This window comes from Cyrtonyx montezumae, unplaced genomic scaffold (genome assembly GCF_038088225.1).
Source record: "Cyrtonyx montezumae isolate F1298 unplaced genomic scaffold, pur_monq_1.0 scaffold_18, whole genome shotgun sequence".
Classification (NCBI taxonomy): Eukaryota; Metazoa; Chordata; class Aves; order Galliformes; family Odontophoridae; genus Cyrtonyx; species Cyrtonyx montezumae.
In genome coordinates, this window is record NW_027071914.1 from 2241671 (window position 1) to 2268969 (window position 27299).

The following is a 27299-nucleotide window of genomic DNA, read 5'->3' on the forward strand; positions in this document are numbered from 1 at the left end:
TCTCATGCACGTCACTGAGGCAGCATCTACTGCTCACACTCCAGTCTGGCCTCCCCTCGTGCCCTTCTATGCTACAGTGAAGAGCCGTGGCAGGCCCACGTACCGTTCTGCCTCCAAAGCGTACTCCGAATGAAGCCAAAGCGTGTTCCTGAAGTCCTGCACGTGGAAAAAACTGCACTCTGTAACATTAATCACTGCTTGGTGAAGATTTACGGAGACCAAGCAGTGGAAGCAACGTTTAATTAACAAACAGCACTGCCATAGTGGCTGTCAAACAGTGGCTCATTTTTGCTTATGTAGATTTTTCTGAGCATGGCCTGCAAACTTTTGCTCGTTGCTGACAAAAACACATAGCAAACGGTGCCAGCCAAGTTAGTGAAGAGTAGTGCTTTGTAGCAGAGAACTTGCTCTGTCAAACAGCAGTATGCTATTTTGCTCTTTTCATCTGTTGTAGCTTCCATGGAAATAAATAGGAGGCGTTACTTTCAGAGCACCCTATGTGCATCAAGAAATAAGTCAGACCTAAACACTTTGTGTCCAAGTGTGAAGACTTGCATGCAGCACAGCAAGGTTCTGAAAGTACTTACACTGCTCCTCTAACTTGAGATACGGAATCAGAAGTGATGGGAGTAAGAGATTTCTGACTTGCCAATTTGGAGCACGCCGCAGTTACTTTATGGCTGGCATTTAGTCACTAAATGCAAATCTTACAACTTTCTACTGTTTAGTCCTCAGCAGTTATCTGGGTTGGAACTTGGCACAGGCTGAGGACACTAGGTGAAAGAGCACTGAATGGCACAGCTTCTTAAGATGACCACAACTGATGAGAATGGCTACGTCACAAATATATGGAGCTCCACGATCTCACTGCATCATTCTTAGCTGTGCGTGTTGTAAGGAAGCAGTGTTGAAATGCTTGGAGGACCTTGCACTTCTGTCCCCCTCCTTCAAAACTCATCTACCGGCATTAGGGAAGTGGGATGGCTGCCAGCCATTAAATGGTTGCTCTGATGAATTAAGCAGCCCCTCAGAGCTCACGAATGACAAGTGCCATTATGAACCACATACACGTGCACAATACAGCCTTTGTGATGCAATGAAAACAGAACTGATGGCACAGCTTCTGTTGTGTGCAGTTTCATGGGGGCTTGGGTAAGCAGTGGGGCAGGTTTAAGACTAAAACCTTTCACTACTGATGAGTGCTATTAACTCATGAAAGTGCAAGAAGTCATCAATGCACGTTAGGATTGCACTGTATGGATATGCTATTTAAATGCCATCTGTGCACTGGCTGCTTACTGACACTCCACCACTCTCTTCCTTCAGTCTTCAGCCAAGCTGCTACCACCACTGTGCAACATCCTCAGCTACTGTTCTCACACAGCAGGCGTGGGGCACATCCTCTTCTTTTGTGAGGATCCAACAGCAAAAAGTGCCATCAGAGGAGACTAGTTATCAAGATTTTAATTTCACAAAGTATACCATCACATCTGCTAGATGCATTTATTTTAACTACTTAAGGGTTCAGCTCCTACATTCAAAAAAATGAGCACTGAAGAAACTCTTAGCACTGGAGAATCCCCACTGGTCAAGAGTTTTGGGCTGCAATAACCACCCCGACTCATTTTTACCCACATGAACATGATGTGGGTTGAACTTGAATTTTGGTGAGAGTAGCATAAAGGTTGAGAAATAAAAGTGTCAGCAGAGTATACCTACCAGTGTTTTATCAAGTGATATTTTAATTTGTTTGGAAATGGAAGAAGTTTTAGAAAAGAGAAAGAGGTTATTTAGGAAGCTTCTAAATCACAGGGGTTAAGGCATGCAATTTCAGGACAGCCAGAGTTTCAGCGTGGTATCACAAACAAGGGATTCAGGAGCTCAGTGAACACGATGGTTAACATGCCAAACATCTGTACCAGTTACTGTTGCCTAGCTTTGTTTATTGGTAAATCACTTTAGTAACCTGAATTCACAAAGAAGCAGTAAATAACGAAAACTACGGATAAACACAGGTTACACATGCAAATTCCTGTTCACATATCACATGTGCAGGTACATTAAGAGCACAGTTCTAAAAGATTCTTGACAAAACCAGATCAACAAAAACAGTTTTAAAATGCAGGTATGAAAAATTACATGTGAAGAATATAAAGATACTGCTTTTTTTGTAGCTTTTTTTGTTGTTGTGTTTGTGTTTTACATTTCAGGACTCAAATGCTGCTTTTGAATATAGCAGAGGTATACGACAGCTGCAAGATTCAAGTAAAAGCAGGAAGAGCTCGAGGAAATAATACTGGTCAAAGGAGAATGGGCATTTACTTTTCACTAAAAATACAAGGTATAGCTGAATAGGAAAGTCTATCAAGAGCTTAGGAAAAAAAATCACAAAGTTGTAAAGCTGACTAATCACTAGTTTTCCTATTGCTATATAACAACAATGACATTAAAAGAAACTGCAATTCAACATTTAAAAATGCAACTTACATTTAAAGACTTTTCAAAAGTGAAATGCAATGACAGCCTTACACTCCAAATTAAGTACCTGCTAGGCTCAGACTGAAATACGGAATGTTCTAGATGAAATAAAAATACAGTGTTACTTTTTACTTTTTATTGAGAATGGAAAGATGAATTTTTGAAGCTTGAAAGTAGTAAATTTCACTTCAAGGAAATTTTCTTGCCACAGATGAGCTTTCCACAAGGATGCAAGACTTTTTCATTAATAGCTCAGTGTCAAAATGAAAACTCGTTGCCATTCCCACATTAAGAACAAATTTTTTTTCATTAACTTAACTGCTTATGCTTTTTGCTACAACACTGAACACATGAACAGACCTATAACGTCTACTGTATCTCACTAAAACAAAAAAAAGAATACAGTATTTCCATCTACTACTTGTACTGCTTAAAAAAAAAGATTAACGTTAAGAACAAAGCCACTGTTTTCCTTACATCCTTCCTTCTTTTTACGCTTCTTTCTTCTGCCTGTAGTCTTCTGCCATTTTATCCAGAATTTTCTGTTGAAAGAAATCAACCATATTTTGGATATATTCAGAGTTTCTCACAGTCACAACATTAAGATCATAAAGATTAACCCCATTTTCCCTCTGTAAAGCTCTATAAACATCGACTGCAAAGGTCCTAACAAACCAGACTGGCACTTCTCCAGGTGAAGAAATGAAGCAGAGCTCCTCTGAAGCTACATTACCATTCCAGCACTGAGCACACAGCTCACCAGCAGCAGACACCTGAAGGGCACTGCTGCAAACATCTACTTGGCCTTCCCAACAGGCTGGCAAGCTAAGGGAGTTACTTCCACGTCACCATGGATTTATGACTGCAGCTGTACCACTTACCTGGTTGAAATTGGTTATCTCCCCTCTCTAGAGAAGGGAGATGTCAGAACTTTGATGAATTTAGTATCGCTCTGACTCCCAGCTAGCAAAGTGCTTTGCCACTGTGAAATAAAAAGCTGCTTTTCCCTCTTCTCTCCCCAGGTCTAAAACACACACAATTACAAGGCACTCTAGAGCAGCCCACTTTCTATTTGTGCCACGGAAAAAGCAAATCCAGTTTCATTTAAGTATCAAAGTTAGTAAATTGCTAACAAGTCTCAGGATCATTTGCCCCACTTCCCCATTTACACCAAGTCTTTGACATCCCCAAATCAGGTACCTCAAATGGGAGGGAAAAAAAAACAAAAAAAAAACAAAAGAAAAAAAAGCTATGGGTGATGAATGAGGTGGGTTTCTCTCACTACTGGATTCTGCATGGTAGCTGGCTTTTTCATCTACTTCTTGACAATGTTATTTGCTTTGTGACATTTGATTCTGCCACCTGCCTTCTGAGTGCATAGCCCTGTCCTTGTTTTTGGATTGCCTAGCATTGCACAGGAGAAAGCAAACGTTTCCAGGTCTGAGATACCACCTTCTTCCTTTCTCTAGGATCCATGGGCTTTGCTTTCAGCTCAGTAATCAACCGATAAGAAATCAAATGATGTGAATACTGCATTATTAGAGTCTAGTTTAGAACTTCCCTTTCTGGGAAGTGGTATTTAAAAGCAGCTCACAGTACACAAAAATATAGCAGCAGCAGCAGCACTACCATTCATGCCATGCAATCATGTGATACCTCATCCAATTAGAAACTGTCAAACATGCTCACAAAATCAGAAGTTGCAAATATGAACTTTTAACAAAAAAAAAAAAGTTCATCTTAAGGTCTGTTGACCAGGTAAAAATACTCTCAAAGGGCCAACTGGAGAAGATACGAGTCACCAGTATGCACTTCGTGCCACTAACATTAAGGCTGGCCTCTGCTCCAATCAGAAATGCCCTCTTTAATCCAAGTTTTCAAAAAAAAAAAAACCAAAAACCTGCTGGAGCCCCTCTTTTACAATGTGTATCCTGGGTACTTTTTTCAAAAGATGACGTTTTAGAGGTGTAGTTTGAGTTAGAAGTTATAGAATAAGCCAATTTCAGCTGCCTGGAAGCTTCTCATTCAGATCTATTCCCCAAGGAAAGAATCACGCCACTTAAAATGAACAAGTTTTTGCCTTACCTTCAACTTTTGATAATGAGGAAGGCTGCTGCAATGGGTCTTTTTTGCAACATCTTCATTTGTGTAGAACAGGGAACACAATTTGCAATAAAACCCTGTTTTGGGTACCACATAATTCACACCTAGAGAAGTAAACACCACAAAATAAACTAAGAGAACTACTCTACATCATTTTTTTCATGTCATATGTCATTTCAAGCTAAATCTTAAACCATAATCCACTTTACAATAAAAGCTGCTTTGTCTTCAGAATTCTTTGGTTTAGTTTACTCAAGCCAGGGGCCTACAATAATAGCTAAAAAATGTGCAGGCTTTTTTTTTTAAACAACCTTTCAGTTTAAGGGTCCATTTTATTGATTCCTTCAAAAGAACTAATAGTGCTCTGAGATCAGTTTGTGCGTTCTGAGCAGTCAGTATGGACCTAAGCTAACACCACTACCGTGATTTGCGCTATTAATTGAATCAGTGTTGCTGAAACATACCTCTCCCAATTTCATTTCTGCCTAAGGAAAGTGTTATGGAAAACTTTATGAAAATGAAGGGAAAAAAAAAAGAATAGTAGAGGTAGGGGAGGAGTGAAGAAGAGAAGAATGGAGAGCCCTAAAATGAAAGGCTCAGAGGTAACGCACTGCCAGAAATAAAAGCCAAATGGAATGAGAAATGCTACTGTGATGTATAGAGACATATTTGAAAGGACATGAAAACAGCCTTACCAACAGGGACGTTTGGCTGGTATGGCCCAATCCTAAATTCATCTGGAATAAGAGCTTTCTCTTGGGCATTCTTTGTTTCCTGCTCATCCTGGGTGTCTACATTTTCGTGAGCACTTTTCTCAGGATCTTGCGCTGTTGTGGTATCAGAGGCTTCCACAGCTTCAGCCTTCAGATTATCTTCAGTCTTGGTACCATTTTCTAACGTTTCATTTTCCTGCTCTGGCTCCTCAATCTTGTCTACTTTGATTTCTGCCAAACTATCGTCATTTTTGGCAGCAGATTTTACTGCCAAACCCGACTTCCGAAGCTTCTGATGATCTGAGTCTTCTTCATCACCAACCTCATCTAGAGTGACAAAGCCCTCCATGCTCCGCGGAAAGCCACCCACGTATCGCTGTTGAGAAAACGTTTTCCTTAAGTCACCTCACTGGGAACGGCCTCCCTCAATCCGCCCTGAGCTCGCTCGTTCAGGACGGTACCAGACATGCAGAACTGTCACAGGTTCTTTAACAAAGTACTCCGCTGTGCCAGAGTCAGGTGTTCAATTTGGAAAGAACATTTTAGCACTGCGAGTGTCCACTGCTTTATCACATCAGTGTCACCTTTGTCTTGATAACCTTTTTTTTTTTTAAAATTTGTTACTTTGAAAGTCCCTCTAATGTTAATTTTTTTTAATTAAGTGAATGTCATTTTAGAATGCAGTTTTTACTTGAAACAATCCCATACGATCCTCAAACTCAAGCTTGCATGAAAGGTAGAATCTTACCAGAATCATCATATACCCACTAAAATAGTATGGAAGTATGAAAGTTCATAAATAGGAATACTAAGAGCTCTCTTTCAAGCAGTGGAAAGCTTGGAGCTTCCCCATTAAAAACAAACAAAAAGCTGTGAAGGTCTCTTAAAAGCCAGCTCCATGAATGGACCGTGGAACTGACTGAAACCAGAGTTCTTGTAACATTCCCACTGATATGGAGACATCACTTTTCCACCTAATTAACAGCAATCATGAATAATAGAGAAGCAGCATTAGCTTTCTATCTGTGCTCTAGGAGTTCAGTTCTTCAAGGAAAGAAGTTTGGGTTTTGAGATGCCTTGTGCTGATATACAGCCACGTGACAAGAAACAGTCACTGCCACTTACATCAGCAACATTAACCCCAGCACTGTGCAGCTACCTTCCTGACAGAAGGATTCCCCAGGCCTGAAAACAATGCACACTGCATTCATTTAACAGCAGGAAATATAAATATGCCTCACCTCCCTCCCTCCCCTTCCTACCAAAAAGAAAAAATAACCAAATAGCATTCCAGTCAATAACGTTTTACAAAACATTTTGCATCCTACTCCACGTTACCAAGTACGATTTAAAAAAAGAAAAAAAGCAGCTGGTAGGACAAACTATGAGAGAATGATCATCTGGTGAGAAAAATTAAGTTCACTGCAAGAAGCACATGACTGCGCAGACCATAAAACTACACTTTTTTTTTACTTCTCAGTGGGAAATGGCCTTGGCTAACCCAAATGGCCTTGCCTGCCTTGGTGGCTCAGCATAATTAGCAGATACTCACACAATTTTGTTCAAGACTAAAACAGCCTCAAGTCTCTTATGATCCACTCAACCATATGTCACTGTTCTGCTCAGTGCTCAGAAGAAAAATTACAGACAGGCTGTCAGGGAGAAATAGCTCCTGGCTGCTTAACGTTAGTTAAGAGGGGAGCAAAGACAGGTAGGAAAAACCCCAGGAAATAACATGGGTGGAAACGCTCAAGTTAGGGGCTTCTGTCAAAAATGGAAACACTCATTTATAACTGATTTCATGTGCAAGATGCATCCAATGGGATCTTCTTTCTTCATAGAAGCTTTTACACCTGTTGTGACTCTCTTCAAACAGCTGTGACATGCACATGCTTTAAAGACCCACAGAAAAAGATGTGAAATAGAATACTGTGGTGCACTACTCAAATTAAAGAGTTTTCTAGACTCAAGTAGCTTGCAGTATGATTACCTTTTTAAGTTTTTTCTTTGCTGCTGGATTGGCCACAACATTTCCCTCGGTTTTTACGGTCACATCATCAGCTGGGTCCTTTTTTTCTTCAGTAGTCACGTCAGTTAAATTGGCAACATCCGCATCATCTCCTGCTGAGCTGCCACTTTCCAACAGTGCTGCTGCTTCTTCCTCATCCACTAAAAGCTCATCCTCGGATTCAAGGAGCAAACTAGGCTCATCTTGGTCTGCCTGCTCACTGGTTTTAGTGCCCGATGGTTCAGCAGTATCATCTTGCTTCTCCTCTTTTGCTTTATCTTCTACGCTGCCACTTTCAGGTTTCTGAGTAGCATCAGTCTTAGACTTCTTATCACTTGGAGAGTCTTTACTGTCTGGAGAATATGTTCTCTTTCTGTAAAGAAAGAACACTTGCTTTGAATCTGAAGAGCATCCAGTAATGACTAAAAGCCTGAGAACTGTGTTTGTTTAGCTGAGAAAATGGAAACCTGATGGAAACAGAATGCCATTCTTTGAGCACGGGAGTGCTGCAAGGAGGAACTGTCTTTACAAGACAGGACAACTGCACAGGGGTTTAAACTGCAGGAAGGCAAGGATAATTAAGGACTGCAGCACATTTCCTGAGCAGCCTGGGGAGGCTGTGAAATCTCTCTCATTAAAGGAAAAGGATAGGTACCATATTAAAAACAGTTAATCTTAGCACATAAACAACATGATAATCTCAGAGCTTGCTAGACTACTTTTGTTCAACTTCTATGCTTTGGGTAAGGTATTTTCATATTTCCTTTTAAACAATGATGTTTTAATAGTAGGCAGTTACCTAGTTTTATCCTTTTTCAGAAGTTCAACTCCTTTGTTTGGAATCTAAAATTAAAAGAAGAAAAGTCTTAAGTCACAGCGAAGTATCATTGATAGAAATGCTGAAACACTGTTCTGTCTGATCTGAGTTAATCTAGGCAAGCACTACCAATTAAATTTATCCAAGTACTCCTCTACAATGCCCAGATAGCATAGATGAACTGCTAAACTGTTACAGTACCTCACTGATCTAGAAACCCCGTCTTCACCAAAACTCTATTACTCAGCATAAAAAGAGGACAGACTGCTTCAGAAGATCATACACAGAATCTCTTGTTTATGTGCTGATTCAGCATGCTGCAAGCAACAGTCCAAGTCAGCCAGTCTAACCTTTCCACTACCATTAGGAGTGGGCTACACAGAAAGCTGAACACTCACAACACTTTGCTTATTTTAGGAGCTACTGAGTAGGAAATTCCACTCCTCCCGTGTTAATAACGCACAAGTTGATGCACTGGCAAAGCATTTGAATTTGTCACAGCATTCATTTTTTGGTGCACAGTCACAAGCGACAGTAAGACTTCTCCATACTCCACAAGAAAGAGCCCTTATTTAAACATGCTGTTAATCACACAGCTTGATGAAGCCTTGTAATACATAGTTCTACCACCAAGCCTGCCATTCTAAAAATCACAGATCATTTGCAAAGGATGAGAAAAATGACATGAGAGAATGTTTGAACAGAATGTTTAGTTAAGAGCTACACAGATTACTTTGAAATTTGATTTTTAATTTTTCAATCTGAAAGGAGAACACTTCATTCTGTTGTACACCTCAAAACACCACACTCCTGCTATGTATCTCTTAAGTAAAAAGAAATCAATTATAATGAATTTTCAAAGCTGCACTGAATTCTCAAGAAGCAAGAGGTGTCTTCTACTCAATTTACACCTCCACCAACAACTAGAAAGCAGTGCGCAGCTAAAAAAATACAACTTACCCTTAACACCAATTTCTTGTATTTTTCAGATAGATCCACTTTCACACATCTGCCTTGGAACCAAAGAGCTTTGTTGGCACAGTGCTCAACCATGGCTAAAGCATCTTCTCTGGTCTCCATTTCAATGAAAGCCTGAAAAGATTGAAGTACACATCATAAATTATGACAAAATACACAACACTTCCACTGGCAAAGCTATTTAACTTCGAACATAGCATTTCAAAAGGCTGAAACCAAATTATGAGACGTGGCTCTATCCAAGCCCTCAAAACTAGCTGCACATCTTAGTATTTGATGAAGTGTTCTACATAACCTTGCTTTTGAATTCAGTAACATCTGCCCTCCAGAAAGTTTATAAAATAAATATCAGGTATTTAAGTAATCTGGAAAAAAAAAGTTTCCAGAAAGTGAAATACAACTCAACCAAAAAAGCACCCCTTTCATTTACTTGGTGCTGAAGTGTCTGGGAGTTTTGAGGTACTGAAGAAGTTGTAATTCTGTATCAGACTTCTCTTTAAAGAATAAAAAAAGCAGACATTGGCCCAGAAAAAGAAGTCCTGCTTCGTGAGGTGCCCCTCCATGAACCAAGTGTACACACTATGTTTGCCAAACAAGCTTTTAAAAAAGCACATCATCTGCAGATAGAAGAAAGCTGCTTCTGCACCAAACAGAGCAAGGTTCTTCTGTTCCTCCACTGCAATAAGGTGAGGGAGCACATCTTAGAGGTCATACAACAGATACTAATCGTTTTTGACTCCATAACATGAGCGTGGCATTTTGCAATTCAAGAACTCATCTCTGGAAAAGAAAACCAGTCTCTTCCTATCTAACTGAAGGTGACAAAAACAACCAGGAAAGTTCCAAACATTTTTTCAGTTTTGCTAAATACTTAAAATTCTTGTGTACACATGGAGGTCACACACATGTATACAAAGAGTTTTACTACACATGTGCACTATCTTCTTTTTGAGAGAGCCAAGGGACTGCTTCTGCTTAAAGAACGAATGACGAAGCGAAAGAAACGTCTAACAGCAGAAGATGGTAATTAACATTTCACAGGCACTGTTTCTTTAGCCTTAAAAAAGGTTCAAAATGCCTTGAGATATACACGAGGTCTGAATGCTGAACATACTTGATAGCTAAGGTCTGCTTTTACTTGTCTCTTTTTTCCTTTTTCTTTTTTTAAAGCAGCTCACATTACAGTGATGTTACACGGTGAGATAAACAGCACACCACCTACACAATATCCATATCTATGCTACAAAAGCAGCCTACAAACACATCCACTTGTCACACATACTAAGTTCCTATGACCAGTTACCTGACTCTTCATCCTCATGAGTATGTAGTTCTTAATCTTCCCGTACGGTTCTGCCAGTTTGAGTACGGCGTTATCAGAGTACCCCGAGTGAGGTAAATTGCTGAGGTGAATCACACGACCAAGTTCTGGTTTTGGTGGCTCCGTTTTTTGGTCAGGTTTACCTTCAGGTTTCTAAAATTACAGAGGGAATGCACTGTTCAGAGCAGATACTGTATGAAGTATACTTAACACTATACCACTTAAAGCAAGTATGTAAATGACAGCCCTTGAATAACCTGATAGAGCTGAGAATGACATATAGTAACAATATAAACGTGAAGGCCTGGTAACAATCACTGCCTCCGACTGAAATAGCATTAAATAAGCAGAAATATTTCACCTTTATTCTTTTGTACTTCTGTGACAAGTGGACTCTGACTGGTTTGCCAAATACCAGCGCAGGGGTTGTTGAGTAGTACTCCACTGCAGCCTGAGCATCTTCAGTGGTCGACATTTCAATAAATGCCTGAAAACATATAGAGATTAAGCACCACACTTTCAAGAAATTATTTTTGTTTAAGCTCTCCAGGTCTTCTTTGCTTTCTCAAAAATGTTTACATCAAAACCAAAAATTGCCTTCTGGCTCTAACACTGACTGGCCCACAGAACTCAGCATGAATTTCACATTCTTCATGTGAATGAACAGAACATTTTAGATTTGGATTCAGAACATTCAACTGCATCCTGCACTCCTTTCATGCTTTTTCACCTCTGTGAAAGTACACTGGCTTTTTCCTCCCTTCAAAATGTGACACTCTATAATCTAAGACCAAGTTTTCAAAGATATTAAAACACAAAATTAATTTGCAAACAGTCTATTTTCAAGAAAGATGGAAATCACCAGCTAGAAGGATTCTTCACTATATTCCAGTTGAAATGCAGTGCTACAGAGTTTGTAAAAAGAAACCCTTCCCTTCACACGTGAGCTTGGTGATGTGTAATCTGGCTCTGCAGCCAAACATATCCTCTTACCAAAATGTCAGCTCAGACAGTAAGCTTACCAAAGAAACCAAGCAGTTCCACCAGCACTAATGAAGGGCCCCATCTTACCTCGTTGATTTTGTTCAGAATCAGGTGATTTGTAATGATTCCAAATGGTTCAACAAGCTGAAGCAACTGGTATCTCAAGTTCTTCCCCCTCTGGAAATCCATGATGTGAACAACTCTGCTCGTTTCCTATTGAAGACCAGGTACACGTATCATATACAACGCACACACCAACTAATCCTAAAATAAAATCTTTAAGGATCGGGTTTTTTTTTTGTAATTATTAAATAAAAGTCTTAATTAGTAATCAAAACTAGACACACAAAAAAGGTAAAGAATCTGCAAGGGTTCTCAGAGGAAGATGCCTGCTGTGACAGTTATACAGAAAGAAGACTGTCTCCTATCTTCTTCGTAAGAGAACATGCAGAGCTTACACATTTTTGAAACAAGCATTTTGTAGAGTATATGGCAAAGTGAAACAACAGTCTCATCCCAAGGCTGCAGAATTTCTGCAGAAAAATCTCAGTCTTACTATTTTAACAACACTCCATTCATTAAAAAAAATCCAAAAAACAATGCATCTTATTAAAAAAAGAAAGGTATTTGCAAACAAATACTCACGCCCTTCAGAGATTTTAAATGCATGTAATACTAACCACTCTGCCCTTCTGCATGTGTCTCGGCCCTTGCATATTTCCATTTCCAGCTCCTTCAAGGAATTAAAAAAAAAGAGCAAGCTTAGTTCAACTCACAAAGCTGCTATTAACATGCTGCTTTTGCTTCTTCAGAAGTTCTGAAGAGAACTTGCAATACTAAAACAGAATTACATCACATTTTAAAAGGCCATTTAAGTAGCATTACTAATTGATAAATGAGTATTACTGAGTCTAAAAAGGCTGTTAATCTCGTATGTTTCAAAAATCAAGTTTGAGATGTATTGAAAAGTCTACAATACTACTGTAGTGACATTAACTACTAAAGCATTTATTGTTCAAAGATTCCTCTAAAGCACCTGAAAGATGTTCAATCAGTCAGAATTAGATAAATTAATTCATTTTGCTTTTTACGCACTCGAGTCATTTACAAAGTAAGCAATAACAACTTCAGGTGAGAACCTGATTTTCAACTTTTCAATAACAACTTCAGGTGAGAACCTTCAGGTGAGAACCTGAAAAAGGTAGCAAACCAGATGTGCAACAGATTGCTACACAGGAAAGCATGTAAGACCCCAAAGCATGTGTTGGCTGATTAATCCAACAGCTGAAAAAATAAACCCATAATAATGTGTCCAGCAGTTGGGAGAGGGGAGAAAGGTGAAAGCACGGAAACAAAGTATTTATGGCGCAGAACATTTGTGATAAGTATTTTAGTTCCACCCCTCTGATAAGTGAGAGCATTGCTTTGTAGTTCTAAAACAAAGAGCAGAAATTAAAACAAGAAAAAAATCAAGAACTCAAGCCTGGTAGAAGCAGGGGATTTTGTTTGTTTTTCAAATAAAAGCAACTAAAACCCTGAGCATAGCGTGTGGAACAGCTGGTGCTACTGCTGGGACCACACACTAACTACTGCTGAAGTATCTTGATCTCATACAAAGCTTCAGGAAAAAGGTGACTGAAGTCCAGTAATTCCCGAGGTGATGTTTCAGAAAAGGACATCCAGTCTGGTGCCTGCCAGCATTACCTCTTGGCCCAACAGGAGGCCCTCCCAGGTGGAATGGAGGTGGGGGGGGTCCCAGAATTCCCGGTGCAGGGTTTGTGGACTGCTGCAACATAAAGGGATCGCCCCTAAAAAAAGGGAAAAACAATTACAACAAAAACTGTGAAGCCTTTTTCCTCCAACCATCCAATTCCCGATGCTTATCCAAGCACAAATCAACTTGAGCTGCTTTTACTCCTGCTCATCATCTAGTACAAACAATAAGGAGTTACCCTTTTAAAGAAGGGATGTTATTCCTTATTAAATATTAAAAAAAAGTCTCAAATAATAATAATAGCTTTAAAAACTACTTTAAAGCATTTAGATTAAGCAGCAGCCCAAACTATGCAGCTTTGTTTAGTAGCATACTGCTTAAACCAGCAGAAGAATAGCACACCTTCTGTCCAGCATTCATTACTTACATTCCATGTCCTGAATCACTGTCAGGGTTCCATTCTGGATATCTTAAAGAGAAAACAAACAAACAAGGAATAAAGGTAAGAAAAATCCAATCTCACTACATAGTCATTTTTATACCTGTTTTCATATAGGCTGCAATACTTCACATGTTACATGAACAGCAGTATCCAATTGCAAAAGGGAGTGCTAGTCTTTGAGAAACTTCCTACACTCAAAGGGACGTGGCTGTTGATTTACACTATAATTCACAAAGAACAAGTTTGTTTTAAAAAATATGCATCTTGGCACAAACCCAATTGGTAAAAAACTAAAAACCAAGTTCAGCAGATTTGCAAGTGCAAACAAATGGCCTCAAGGTGCAACAGGAGGCTGAGCCTGGGCACCAGGATGCTCCTTCACAGGAGGGCAGTGCAGCATCAGAATGGGCTGCCCAGGGAGGTACAGTCCCCGCCCTCAGAGGCATTTAAAACATCAGTAGGACTCAGAATTAAAACTCCAGCACTCCTGTGTCCTGAAAATGCACTAAAGTAGCATATCTTTATTCCCTGCAACACACAGCAGGTCAGAACAAACTCAGGAAACTGAGTTTGCTCTGAGCATCACAGGTGAAGGTTACTTCTACTGCCCTCACACCACGAGAATGTTTACTGTACTTCACATTCATACATTTCCAGCAGCAGCTGACAGCGCCGGCCGTGAGTCGCTCCATTGATGTGGTGATTCCACTCCTGCAGCAAAGTAAATAACTACAAGTTAAAAGCCACACACGGCAAGCTATTGCTAGCAACATCACACTGCTGTAGCGTACTGCCTTCTTTTCTGAAGTATCTAGGATTCATGTATAGATATTGAAATGCTGTTTTAGTGTTCTGAAGACACACTGAAACTGGAGCTACTTCTCAAGCCCTGCCTTGGGTGGAAAGGTATCAGGTGAAAGATGCCCTGCAATCTTTGGGCTTGATCCTGCCTCAAACACGTGAAGCTTGCAGGGGTAACTGCACCAGCTTACACGTGTATTGCTGCCATTCTGACTTGCAGAAGTAGGTGCTGAGACTTTTAATATTTTTTTTATATTTTTTATTTTTGTAGTATTTTTAGAATTTCCTCTACTCTCTCTGCTTCATTCCTCAGATTTTCAAAGATAAATGCGGACTACAGATTCAAGTTTTCAAAACCAAGAAGGAACCAAGAAACTGCAAGGAATTCAGAAAGGAAAGACTATAAAATGAAAGTGCATAGCTAGGACAAACTACAACTACACATCAAATATAAAAAATTATGAGCATTTCAGGGGAACAGTCAAGAAAAACAGGGGATCTAATCAGGATGACACAAAGGAGGAATACTGGAATTACATCAGATTACCTTAGCATCACAGTGAAGTTGATAGTGGAAATATCCATTGCATACAGAGCAAGAGCTGGGAGACATCAGCAGCATAAAGGGTAACCATGCAATTACTGAAGCTGCTAGAGAAGAGCCAGCACCTCGGCCAAGAAAGTGCAGTAGCTGGACCCTCCAGGCTACCTGAGCTCTTCTCCTCCTACTAGCATCTTTACATTAGCTAGAGGGTCATTGGTGTGTAAGAAATGTAAAATTCCTTCTGGTTCTGGCTTTAACACTAGAAAGGAACGAAGCTCTCTACTTCTCTGCATATTATCCTGGTTATGAAAGGAGTTCACCTCCCTCTTTTTTTTTTTTTTATGTCAAGACCAGAGAAGGCACAGGGACTCTGCAGAGTCTGACCATCACACCCCAGCATCCTTACAACAGCAACTCTAGCGTGTGCTGTACTCAGTGACAGAACTTAAGTTTCACTGCTACACAACACAGCCTTACTTCCAACCTGCTGCTGCTCAGCAAAACAGGGTCCAGCAGCAGGTGGATGGGGCAGGACAGCTCTACATCCACAGGGAGCAACGCAGGGGAAAATAATTAGATCTTCAGGGGGCACAGTTTAAAAACTGACTGTTTTCACCAGCTGCACTTGCAGATGTAAACACATATACTGCATTGGCTGACTGTTTTATACAACTTTTATTCAGGCATGTATCTGCTCAGCACTGGCAAACCATCTCCCAGGCCCTGGCCTTCCCTGCTTTTTTTGCTTCCATCACAGTACAGCCCTGCTCCCGCTGCAGCGAGGCACACTGCATTATTACACTCCATGATACACAGAAGAGAACATGGAGCAGGATGTAGTTTTTACTTTTAAAATCGAGGTATAAAATGAGCACCTTCTCTTGTTAGCCACACAAGATGCAGGCTCTGCAACTGTAAATCAGCAAATACGCCTGCAATCAGGATGCAAACTGAAGCCACAAAGCCCCACAAGCAAGCCTGCTCTCTGTGAAACACTCACTACTTTAAAGCAAAGGTTCTCCTGATTTAAAGCCAATAACAAGCCTTAGTGCCATGATACAGAAAGCAGCTCTTCTAACACTAACACCCTTCTGAATTCAGCTGCACAAATGTGAAGCCTCAGTGGCCAATTCTGAAGAGTAACACACCCCTGAAGCTGTCCTAACACGTACTTGAAGATTATCATAAACTGACACTGAAGCTATCTGCAAACTAAAAAAAAAAAAGGAGGGGAGAGACCTGATGTATAAAGCAGGGCTTGTCCCCCCCAGGGAAAGCTTTCAGAGCAACAGTGGCCCAACTATGTTATTAAGTTTTTATTAAATACAGTTCTGAATCTACACATCACTTCACTCTCTCCCCAGACCCACTCTGAGGTGCCACTTGTCTGAGGTTTCAGGGCCCTAGGTATTTACAGACACTAATTAATTCTGGGCATTCATGTTAAGCTAAAGAAATTCTCAATCAACTTTATTAAAACAGAGACTACTTCTCCCTCAACTGATGCAAGCAAGAGGACACGCTGTTCTCTAGAAAAGAAGGCCAAACTTAAGCACCTAATTTTAGATACTGCTTTATTAGGGACACAGCCATGTTTCCCCTCTGAGATCTATCACAGTTTCAAGCGCTCAACCTCCAAACTCATCTGCTCATATAGCACCAGCTTCTTTGTTTGCAGGGAAAGCAGTCCCCGTGTATTTAACACCCCCTTCTTGACAAGGGGATCAAGATGGACAAAATGCCTGAAAAACAAGGGCTAAACTTACTTCCTAATTAGATAAAACACACTGGATCAGAATCTGTACGCAACAAATTAATGAAGCAATTGAACAGCACTAACAGAGAAAAAGGAGGACTAGCCTGCTGGGCTGAACTCTACCAAGGTTAGCTGCCTGTCTCCTTGGGCCAAAGCATATACACTGCATTATCATACACTACGTCTAGTTTTATATGCTGTGGTATTTTTATCTGGGGTTGGGAAAGTGAGATTTTGATATTGTAGTAGTAAGTTTATATTGTCCTAGCTAAGAAAAGCATTCCCTTTCCGCTTTCCATACATTCTGGTTCAAATGAGATTACTTCAAAAGTCCTACTTGATTTAATTTTGTGGGAGATACAGAATAGCAAACTCTGTAATGTTAGGTATGCAAAGTGGAGGAAAGAAGGAGAGAAAGAGAAAAAATCCGTAACATGATTTCTGAAACAGAAATAAAACCCAAACTTGGGTCATAAGAAACAGAAGATCCAATCTCAAACATTTAGTGGTGTTCTCAGCAGCTCAAGCCAAACGTGTTACTAAAAAAGATGGGTTTGCTGTCATAGAAGGAGTCAGTCACTTAAGTTACACTGTCAAAAGAATTTGGTCTTTCTTGTACTTGGAAAGATACTTCAGGTTGGATAGCCTTTATTTAAGCAGACCTTCACACCAAAGCAAACAAAGAATAAACGCCAAAAAGAACCCTACTTACAGGAGTACTGGTTGCCATCTCCAAGGGCCTCAGAAGCTTATGTTCTCAATCTAACCAAATGAAGTCCTTTTTACACAACTGAGTGTGGCATGTCAACTGTTCATATTCAAACCTTTTTCAAAAATGAGTGTCTTGAAAGCATGGAGACAAGAAACCCATACTGCTGTGATTAATTTGCATACAGTAATTAAAGCAAAACAAGTTTGTAAAGTGTCAGATCAATTGGAGTAGTACAGCACGTGCTCTAAAGCATCTTGATCACCTCCCGGCAGGGACAGGGCAACTCACACGTGTCAACAAGATCAGATGTACAGAGCAGCACTTTGAGAGGTAACTGTAAAGAAACGGTTAGTAACAGTAATTCCACATGGTACCAATTTCACAGCAATGGCACGTACTACATTTTCAATTGAAGGCTAATAAGCAACTAATTATGACAAGAGGGGTGCTGTATTTGCCAATTAGCCAATTAAATTGCCTAGCATCCTGAAAATCAGCAAGATGAGTCAAATTGGAAAAGCTGAAAGTGAGAAGGCTCTGAAAACACCGTCTGAATAACTGAATAAACAGGGCATTTTGAGTCAAGTGCTACCACTGCAGAGAGCTGAACCACTCGTGGATAAACTAAGAGGGAAGCCTCAGCCTAACTGAACATACCCGAAGACCCACTCCACCTGCGAGCCAAGTACAGAACACTACTAGGAACACAGAGCAGATACTGCAGCAGCACACTGACTGCTGGGAGAGTCTACAGGGATAGATGCAACATGGGACAATAAAAAGTGAGTTTGAAGTGTCTAAGAAAGTTGTGAAAAAGGAGAAAAATGACGACAAATTTCAGCCATAGTATGAGATAGAGTGTTAAAGTGAAATTAAAAAGGCAAGAATGAGCTAATCTAAAATGTGACTTATTTTCATTTATTTATTTTTAAACTTTTGCAAATAAGTTCCAGGGCTCTACATTAACTCTTTCCTTTTGGACAGGGAAAAAGCAGAACTGTGCAAGAACGCATCTTAACTACATATAAATCAGCAATCAAGACAGATGTGGAGGAGAGCTGAAACTAGCTTCCTGAAGGGCACAGTAGATACACTGCAAAAAAACCCAAACCAACAAAAAGCCCACCCAAAAACTGCTTAAATGCTGGATGTTTGTGGTTAAGAGAACATGTAGATGTAAAATATAAATAAGATATTCCAGTAGATGATAGCTGCTGGACTGGAAGTTAAGCAATCTGGGCAAACAAAATACATTAATGTAAAGCCCTGGTTTACAACGTTTGTTAACAATAACTTGTAAATAAACCAAGTGCCTTTTTCACTCTCAAACCAACTTTCAGATCATTTCAAAAGTAACCAGGCTATAGAAATAATTAAAGAAATAGGTAAAAACAGAACAGATACTACAACGTAAAGGAAAATAGAAGTATCTGGTGCGTAACTCACCTTATTAGAATGAACTGGCATATCACATATAGAGCACAGATGGGGATAACCCTTCGGTAAGAATCCATGGAAGTCTTCAATATTGCTATTTGGAGGAGCACCTCTCTTTTTCTCAAAGAGAGATCTCTCGGGACCAGGGCCACGACCCATTCTCTCATACTCACTGTCAAATTTATGATAGTTATGCGAAGTCTCACCATAGAAAGATTCATCCCTACACCTTTCTCCATCTCTCAATCTGTCATCTTCATAATCCATTCTGTCATAATAACCAGATTCTTGAGAACGACTTCCATGGTCATAGTCAACTACCGGGTTGAGACTAGGACCACGATCATCAAAGCTATCTCTTCTAAAATGCCTTTTTTCTTCCCAATCATCCCTAGGTACTCTGTACGGTGGTTCCCGTGTGGATGATCTGCCATCTCTACCATAACCTTCTTCAGCTCTCCTCCTTTTAAGTTGTAGAAGGATCTGAGGCAAGTTTTCAGGAGTAATCTTGTCCTCGGGATAGCGACTCAGTTCATCTAAGTCTCTAGAGGACAGACCAAAGCTGGCCAAAATATTAGTGGCCTGGTCTGCATCTCCACGGTGCTGAGAAGACAAAGGGAGCGGACCTCTACTTCCAATGTTAAATATAGACTGCAAATTATGGGAAGAGGTACTACCAGAAGACAGTGCACTATGAGATCCTTGTTGGTTCAATGAAGAACTCATTCCAAGATTCATTAAGCTAGCAAGGCGTGCAGTACCCTGGTTCATCCTTCCAAGAGATGCTGGCATATTTAAAGACTGGGTAGCAGCAGCAAGAAGGCCTATTCCTGCAGAGAGCTCACGCCCATGACCTTGCGAATCCCTACTCAGAGATGACTGCTGGAATGACTTGGACATTGTAGAACTATAGCTTGTCTACTTTACGGATCAAAATCTTTGTTTGTTTGTGTGGTTTGGTTTAAGATGGCTGAAAAGAAAGCTCACACTAGAAAGCTAGGCAAACTTCACTTCGAAAATGGTAACGCCAAGAAAGAGGATCAATAATGACTGCAGATCTTCTTCAAGCTGAGAAACACCAGACAATTCTGTAGAAAAACAAGCAGTTTTAGTCATAAATCCCTTTAAACAGATGCAGTTTTAAACTTATGCATCATGTCGATCTAAAACATTAAAGATCTCAATCTTATAAGGCTTTCATTATATAATAAAACAGATACAAGATGTACCCAGAACCTACATATATTGTTTCAGATAAAAATACAGCAGTTTCCTGTACATACTACCACTCTTCTACAAAAAACCAACAAAAACAAACAAACCAAACAACTGCTTTCTTACTGAAGACAAGTGAATTTGAGAAGTTTGGGATGTCTGAAAGCATCTAAAGTTTACTAGCATATGAGCCCTGATCTCTGTTTTATGGTTTTGTTTATAACCTGCACTGCTGTACTACACTACACTCTGAGAAGACCATAAAAAAACCTTCAGTGCACAGAATCTGAGATGACTTTGACATGTAACACATACTTGAAAATGAAACCTATACCATCACAGAATAGGACGAAAGGAAGTTAAAAGTAATTGAAGTTTGGGTAACAAGTTTCTGCTGTAAGATCTGGTAAACAAGACCAACCACAATATTTCAATCTTTATGCAGTTAAAAAAATCACATTACTGATGTGAAGATAGATGTGAACAAGAAAAACAAGTTTCACATTTTGCAGGAAGTAAATAAGACCTCTTGCTCAAATTGCAGTTACACAGATAGCAGCACATAGGAAGTGGATCTTTACTGTGTTATATTGCAGCTGTGACATCAGCCTGCACCTTCAGACCTCAAGCTAAGCAAGGTCAGGCTTAGTTCTGGGCTGGGAGCCCAAGGAAAACCTGCAGAAAGAGACCCTGGGAGTCAGTCGATGGCACTCAGCCCCAGCCAGCCCTGCCAGGCAGCAGCAGCCACAGCTCTTAGCGGCACACTGCTGCTCTGCTTCGCTCCTGGCACTTCTGACACTGTGACACACGTGGCAGTTAAAGATCCTAAGCCAGCGCTAAGGAGAGATGCTTACCTGCCCTATGTCCCACAGACATCCGGACCTCATGCTTAAAAACCTGACTTAACTGCATTTACTCTAAGGTTTGTAACAGCAATGGGTATCTTTTGGAATTATTATTTTTTAATGCAGAGCAGAACTAAAGTGTAATACTTTTCTCCCATACTCCTTCTGCCTTGGGATGCACATACAAAATATAAAGCAACTTGACACACATGAAAGCATTCCACAGGGGACACGCTGGTCTTGCACCCCAGTGCAGTGAAGTCCTTTCAAATCTCTGCAGAGACATTTTGCTTTTGCACTGCTACTCAGCTATTTATGGCTTGCAGAAGCAGGCAGAAACTGCACAGCTCCAAACAAAACCAGCTTCTAGGAACAGGCACGTTCAAGGAGGAATGGAAAGGACAAAATGAAAGCAAAGATTTTCCCTTGAAGAGTCCAGTTGCGCAGAAGGCAATTTCTCTTGCGCTGGAAACAAGAAAAAAGGTCAGGGTTACACGAGTGCCTCTACCCCAGCTGCCTCCTCGGATCAGAGCCCCCTTCCAGCAACACACAAAGCTTTTCCACTTTTTTCTGGTTAAGCTGTAAAGTACTTCCCATTTCCTTCTCATATTACATGGAGAAAAATAATAAATCCTACAAGAGAAACACAATGCGCCCAGGATTGCAACTCTGAAAAGCAACCGCTTCACACGAATTCCTGCACATTTTGTTGTTGGCACGTTTAAACTTGGATTTCACCTGCACGTTTCAAATCCACATATTTTGGAGTTGCTGAGACTGGGAAACATGGGATGAAAAGGTTTCATAGTATCTGAGGGAGAAGACACAAAAGCACTGCAGAAAGCTGCAGAGGGGAACAGTGAAACAGGAGCGGGGAGGGCAGCAGCAAATGCTGAGCCAGGACAGGCTGAACATGCTGAGTACTGCTGAAAGTACTTACGAACTGATAAAAAAAAAAATCAAGAATCATTCAAATGAGAAAACAGTCATGTGCATCTGGTGTCACATTTCGGCTCACATACAGTTGGTACTGTTCAAACAGCTCACACAGAAATGGGGTGAGGACTGTAAAAATTTCCTTCTCTTTCTTTCACGCACTCAGAGCGGTGTGAACGCAAAGTGGAGTTTCTCCATCAGGTCAGGGGCTGCACAGAGCTTTACAAAGCAGGCCCTCCCAGGATGCAGCCCGCAGCCACGTGGCCAGGAAAGGCACGGCGGGTCCCGCTCTTAAAGGACTCGCACAAGGCAGGATTTCGCTCCATCAGGAAAGTTCTCCACTTTCCAAAATAACCCTCTCTACCAACAGATGCTCGCTAATCCTCTCGTCACGATTTTCAATGGGCAGCTCATTGTCCGCTGCTCTGCGGAGATTAGCAGAGGACAAAACCCAGCAGCCCAGCCTGGGGGGAACCGGGCTGCGAGCCTCACTGCACGCCGGGCTTGGACCACAGGGCTGCACATCCACACCGTGCTGCCGCAAAGCCCCGCAGAAGGAAGAAACAAGCAAGAGAGAAATTAAAACAGGAAGATGAGGGGACAATGAGACGAAGAAACAGAGACAACCTTATGGAAAAGCACAAAGAACACCAGGACACCCGTGTGCTGCTAAGATCCTGTCCTTAGCAGCTGGTGTGCTGAGCAGCGAGCCGGGAAAATCTGTGCTGTCCTTAGAGAAATTCACGTGGGTTGTTTACCCAGAGTTAACCCTTGTGAGATAAATCACTATTCCACATATCATTCTTCTTACCTCTGCTGCACTCTACCCATAAACACTCTCATTTGTCCAGATCTGGATTAGACAACAAATTAAGGAGGGGGAAGAACTCTAAACCTTGGACGGAAGAATTTTAACTCCCACGTGGTCAGGTTTGTGCACTGGCTGCTGATGCACGACTTCATGTCAGCATCCAACAGAGACAAGCTCCCCGCGGCCGAGCTCTGCTGGCTTTTAAGTAAGTGTGCCATCAACTGAGTCGACAAGACAGTACGACTGAACAAAGCCATCTACAGATCCAGATAAGATTTGGCTCAGTAGGAAGTGCTGTGCTAATTGTTCTTCCCGTAATTTCAGCTACTCCAGGAACAGACAGGTTTTCAAATATAGATTTTTTTTAAGATCTGTGGTCAGAAATTTGGATATAGCAGGATTTGAAAACACATCATATGAAGCTATCTTGGAGTAAGTTTAAAGCCAAAATGTTAATCTGTTGATTTCCAGACAAACATGGGCAATGATAAAACACTGCATCTGAAAGTTGCACAAGAGCTTTCTGTGAAGGCAGACAACAAAAGCAAGGAATTTGAGTCCTATGGAGTGCACAGCTGCCACATGAAGGCCAAACTAAGGCCGCAAGGGCTGCTCAGACACTACAGAAGGACACTGCTTTTTGTGGAAAACTGACTACCCTCAATAACACTGAGTTCTTGTTCCACGTAAATGACTTTTGTTTCTGACAGTTTGATCCCCAGGTCCAAAATCCAGCAGCCACCTCAAATCACCACCTGAGGAGCACCACGTGCTGCCGTCGCTGCCTATTCCTCCTGCTGCTGTTTCTCTGCTGTGCATATATGCACTTTTTACCCTAAATTCTTTCATTTCTTAGAACACATCTTATACCCGTTTTTCTCCTGCTGTTCATAGAAAGGTATCAAAAATGTTCACTTTCTATTCAGTTTCACTTTCACTTAAAAAAACCCACAAAATTTGATGAAAATCAACACGCTTTGAGCAATTCCACCCTTAATAAATCTGTGAAATAATTTACAAGCTGAAAAATGCACCCTCTGTTTGCACAGCAGTTTGAGGACCACACAGCTTTGAAACCAAAGCCTCAGAAGTTCCCCTCCCAAATCCTCTCCTTCCAGAGCAAGGTGCACAGATCTCCCCCCCCCGCCGTGCTACTCGCAGTGCAGCGATGTGCTCTGCAACCTGCTCTACCCAGGAGGAACTCAAACACTTCTCAGCATAACCATCTGCAATGCATCGTGGCATGGAAGGTTACCTGCAGGAGAGATTTGGAAGTCAAAGTTACACATTTACACTGACAGCTCTCCCCACTGCTCTGCAAAATAACAGCAGTGGAAACAAGAACCTGCAAGGAAATGGGAAGCAGATGTTTTCTGGGTGCTGAACGACCAAAGCACTGCATTTCAGGCCGGCAGGATCATTTCAACTCAGACAATAAAAGGCCACTGTTCTTCCAAAGCTGAAAGAAGAAGAACAAAGTGGCCAGCAGCTTCATATGCAGAACATACAAATTATTCACCCCTTTCAGACACCAGTATACAGAGCACTGCAGGCAAGGAAACAACACTTCATGCTGAAGGATCTTCAAAGGTTTTGACCTCAAACAGCTCCAGCAGCACCTGGGCCATGGTAGGCACACGCTCTGCCAAACAGGTCACACAGCCATTCCACAAACTGTTTCATTCCTTAGGATTAAGTGGAGCTACATCTCAGTGAGTTACCTGATCAGAGGAGCAGACCTGAGATCTGAACTTACTGTAGCAGAAGGCTGCTTCAGAACAGAGAAGAATTACAACAAAAAGACTTGTTTATAAATGGGAAATTAATGACTTCAGCAGTTAAGACATCCTGAAGAACTGACATAATCTCTAACACCTGAGAGCACTATGAACACAAGATGCTGAGTTCTTCTTTCTGCTCAATACAGTTTCATCAAGTCAAGCATCTCTTTCTGTATAAAGCTGTAGAGTGCACTTACTCCTCTACAGAAAGGACAGAAGCAAACAAAGACCCCTGGTACAGCAGAGGAAGAGTAAAGGAGAGAGAAAAAGTGTATTTTGGGAAACAGAAACACAAGTGGCCAAGAAAACACAGAATAAAAGCCATCGTGTGCACTGACTGCTCTATAGCCACAGCAATACCTGCACAGCTTCCACGCACTCCTTCCTACAGCCTGCACATCCACTGCAACTAACACCAGGCACCCACCCTGCTGCAGATCAGCATTCAGGCACCAGCACCGTGCCAAGCTCCATGAAGCCACGAGCTACACATGCTCCACAGAAGTGCTCCGCCAGCAGTGGAGTTCTGCAGAGCCATCAGATCACAGCTGGGAAACTCTTCTAGTAATGGCCATGTGTCCGTGCACTTGCCAAAGGAGTCAGCATCTGTTCATTCATGTCAGCTTTGGAGATCTCTTGCAGGCAAGGCACATACCAACATTTCCTATTCAAAGGAAACAGATCATACAGAACGATCTGAAGACAGACCAGACCACAGAATGAGAGCAGCATCCTAACAGAGAACTCTTCTTTTTTTCATTTACAACTTCTGTATGTTGCTCCGTTAAGCAATTAAAAAGCCTTCTGACTAATAAGCAAGCACAAGCCTGCCTGCAGGCATCTCAGCAACTGGAATAAAAGTGCACTCCTTCCCAAGCAGAACCCTGCTCCCGATGCCAGAGATGGATCCTAGCTGCAGGCTGCATGTGGGCCCAAAGGAAATCCCTGCTGCTCAAGTTCTGGCTGCACAACACGGCATGGAGAACCCCACATAATACATCAGCTCTGAAATACAGGGGGTATTTGGTGTTAAGACTTGCTGACTTAGAGCACTGAGGAAAAAATGCCAGCAGCTAGGAGGCTACACCAATTCGTTCATAAATTAACAAGCCGAAATAAAAACGTTTCTCTGCAGCTTTGCTTACAACAGCTATCTTAGAGCTGTCTCAGCATTCAGCTCAGTATGTGTGCATGCCAGAGAACGGCAGCACCCAGTATTTACTTTTTCTCACTGAATTCATGAGCATTTTTATGAACACCTGGGCAAGCACAAACACCAGGGACTGAAGTTTTCAGAACACAGCAACTTCAGGGAGCTTCTCTAAAACAGACACACAAACGACACTGCAAGCAACATCAGGATCACAAACAAGAGATCCTTCTTCTCAAAAAAGAAGAAAATGTGTTCTTACTCTGTTTTCAACTCCCTGCCTAGCACACGACAAAGGACAGGGGCACCAAGTACGCATCTGTGTGGGGCTCTGATGCCAGCACCTTTGCTCACGTTTCATTATTCCATATAATTCGCTCATGAATTTCTGCATTTCCAAATACAACTCCAAGACAAAAGTTCACTAGCTTGGGAATAACACATCAAAAATGTTAACATATGGTTTGTTACCTTCAGAAGAAACGAAGCTTCGATATGTTATGACTTTTAACACATTACGCTCCAACGTCCAGGAGGATTGAACAGTGCTCCTCAGCAGTACAAAGGCAGAGACCTGCGGGACCATGCAGCGTGCATCCGGCAGAAGCAGTGCCGTGCTCAGCCCTGGGGGGGGGGGGGGGGGGGGGGGGAGGGGACGCCACCCACCGAGCTGCAGCCCTACGCCGCAAAGAACTGAAAGACGGATGGAAGGGAGAGCCCTACTCGGTTGCTGAGAACAGCACTGGATTTTCTTCCCAAAGGCACCGCAAGGAAAAAAGCCACAGAGTTGGGATGGATTTTTCAGCTTGCACTCCTCAGCACAAGGCTCCGCGGGCGCAGCCGGTGCTCACAGAGCGCGCTGGGTTTTTCCGCTCGTTGTACGCATCGTTCAGCACAAGCCGTGCAAGGACCGCGCGTTACCGGCGCAACGCCGCCGCGGCGATCTGTAACCGCGGCCACAATGACATGAAAGTGAAACTGAATAGAAAGTGAATAGAAAGAGCGCTTCCGTCCCCCTCCTACGGCCTAGCTCGTTCATAAGCTGTGCAGGATCGGGCCGCCGGCAGCGGCGCTCCGAAAGCCGCGGCTTTGTTCGGCCGGGCCGGGCCGGGCGGGGGCGCCGCGAGCGGCCCCGAGGGGTGGGGGGGAGCGCATGCGCGTGGCGGCCTCGCACCGGGCCCGCTCCCCTCCCCCGCCGCGGCTCCTAACGGTCCCTCCCGCCCTCTCCCTCCCCCCTCCCCGTCCTTCTCTCCCTCCCTCAGAGCGGCGGCCGCGGCCCTGCACGCGGCGGCACCGCTCCTACCTGCGGGCCGCGGCGGCGCCTCCCGTTCGCCGTCGCGCCGGCGGTGGGGGAGGGACAGAGAGAAGCGGCTGCGCGACCCCGCGCGCGTCCCCCCCGCTCGCCCGCTGCCCCCCCCCGCTCACGTGCCCGGCGGCCGCCCCGCTGCTCCGCTCCGCACCGCACCGCTCCGCTCGCCGGCCGCCCCGCTCCGCCCGTGGGGATGTGGCCGGGCTGAGGGAGGAGGCGCCGCCGGCCCGGCTCTCGCGAGAAGCGGAGGCCGCTCGCCCAGCTCTCGCGAGAACGCCGCAGCTCCGCCGCTCCTCGCCTCATGGCCGCCGCCGGGGCGGGGCTTGGCCGCGCGCCTCTCCGCCCCCGGCCGCGGGACTGCGGGTTCGCGCCCGCCCTCCTCCTCCTCCTCCTCCTCCTCCTCCTCCTCCTCCTCCTCCCTCCGCCCCGCGGCCGCGCTCCGCC

The 27299-nt window shown here is 42.6% G+C and overlaps 1 protein-coding gene across 4 annotated transcripts; it reads right to left on the reverse strand.

Moving 5' to 3' along the window:
* Positions 1–1922: 1922 nt before the first annotated feature.
* On the reverse strand, positions 1923–27094 carry MATR3 (matrin 3). 4 transcript variants are annotated; one of them, XM_065734455.1, is made up of 15 exons: positions 26976–27094; positions 18818–19896; positions 14208–14269; positions 13544–13585; positions 13107–13210; positions 12083–12135; positions 11490–11615; positions 10780–10905; positions 10401–10571; positions 9080–9211; positions 8102–8145; positions 7285–7675; positions 5277–5670; positions 4564–4685; positions 1923–3020 (listed from the first exon to the last, which is right to left on the reverse strand). In XM_065734455.1, exons 2-15 carry the CDS (start codon positions 19706–19708, stop codon positions 2970–2972), a joined length of 2709 nt encoding a protein of 902 aa, XP_065590527.1. In that variant the 5' UTR covers positions 19709–19896; positions 26976–27094; the 3' UTR covers positions 1923–2969. The 4 variants fall into 4 exon arrangements, with proteins under 4 accessions (XP_065590527.1, XP_065590529.1, XP_065590531.1 ...); XM_065734457.1 differs by lacking the exon at positions 26976–27094 and having other exon boundaries at positions 18818–20559; XM_065734459.1 differs by lacking the exons at positions 18818–19896; positions 26976–27094 and adding an exon at positions 17372–18740.
* Between the last annotated feature and the right edge of the window lie 205 nt (positions 27095–27299).

Bases quoted from the DNA above. Each gene is read 5' to 3' on its own strand.
- MATR3 (XM_065734455.1), bottom strand. From the start codon at position 19,708: ATGTCCAAGTCATTCCAGCAGTCATCTCTGAGTAGGGATTCGCAAGGT. The intron at 7,676-8,101 runs GTAACTGCCTAC...CTTTCTTTACAG, and splicing joins CTGAAAAAGGATAAAACTAG to AAAGAGAACATATTCTCCAG. The intron at 4,686-5,276 runs GTAAGGCTGTTT...TTACTTCTCTAG, and splicing joins CCAGCCAAACGTCCCTGTTG to GTGTGAATTATGTGGTACCC.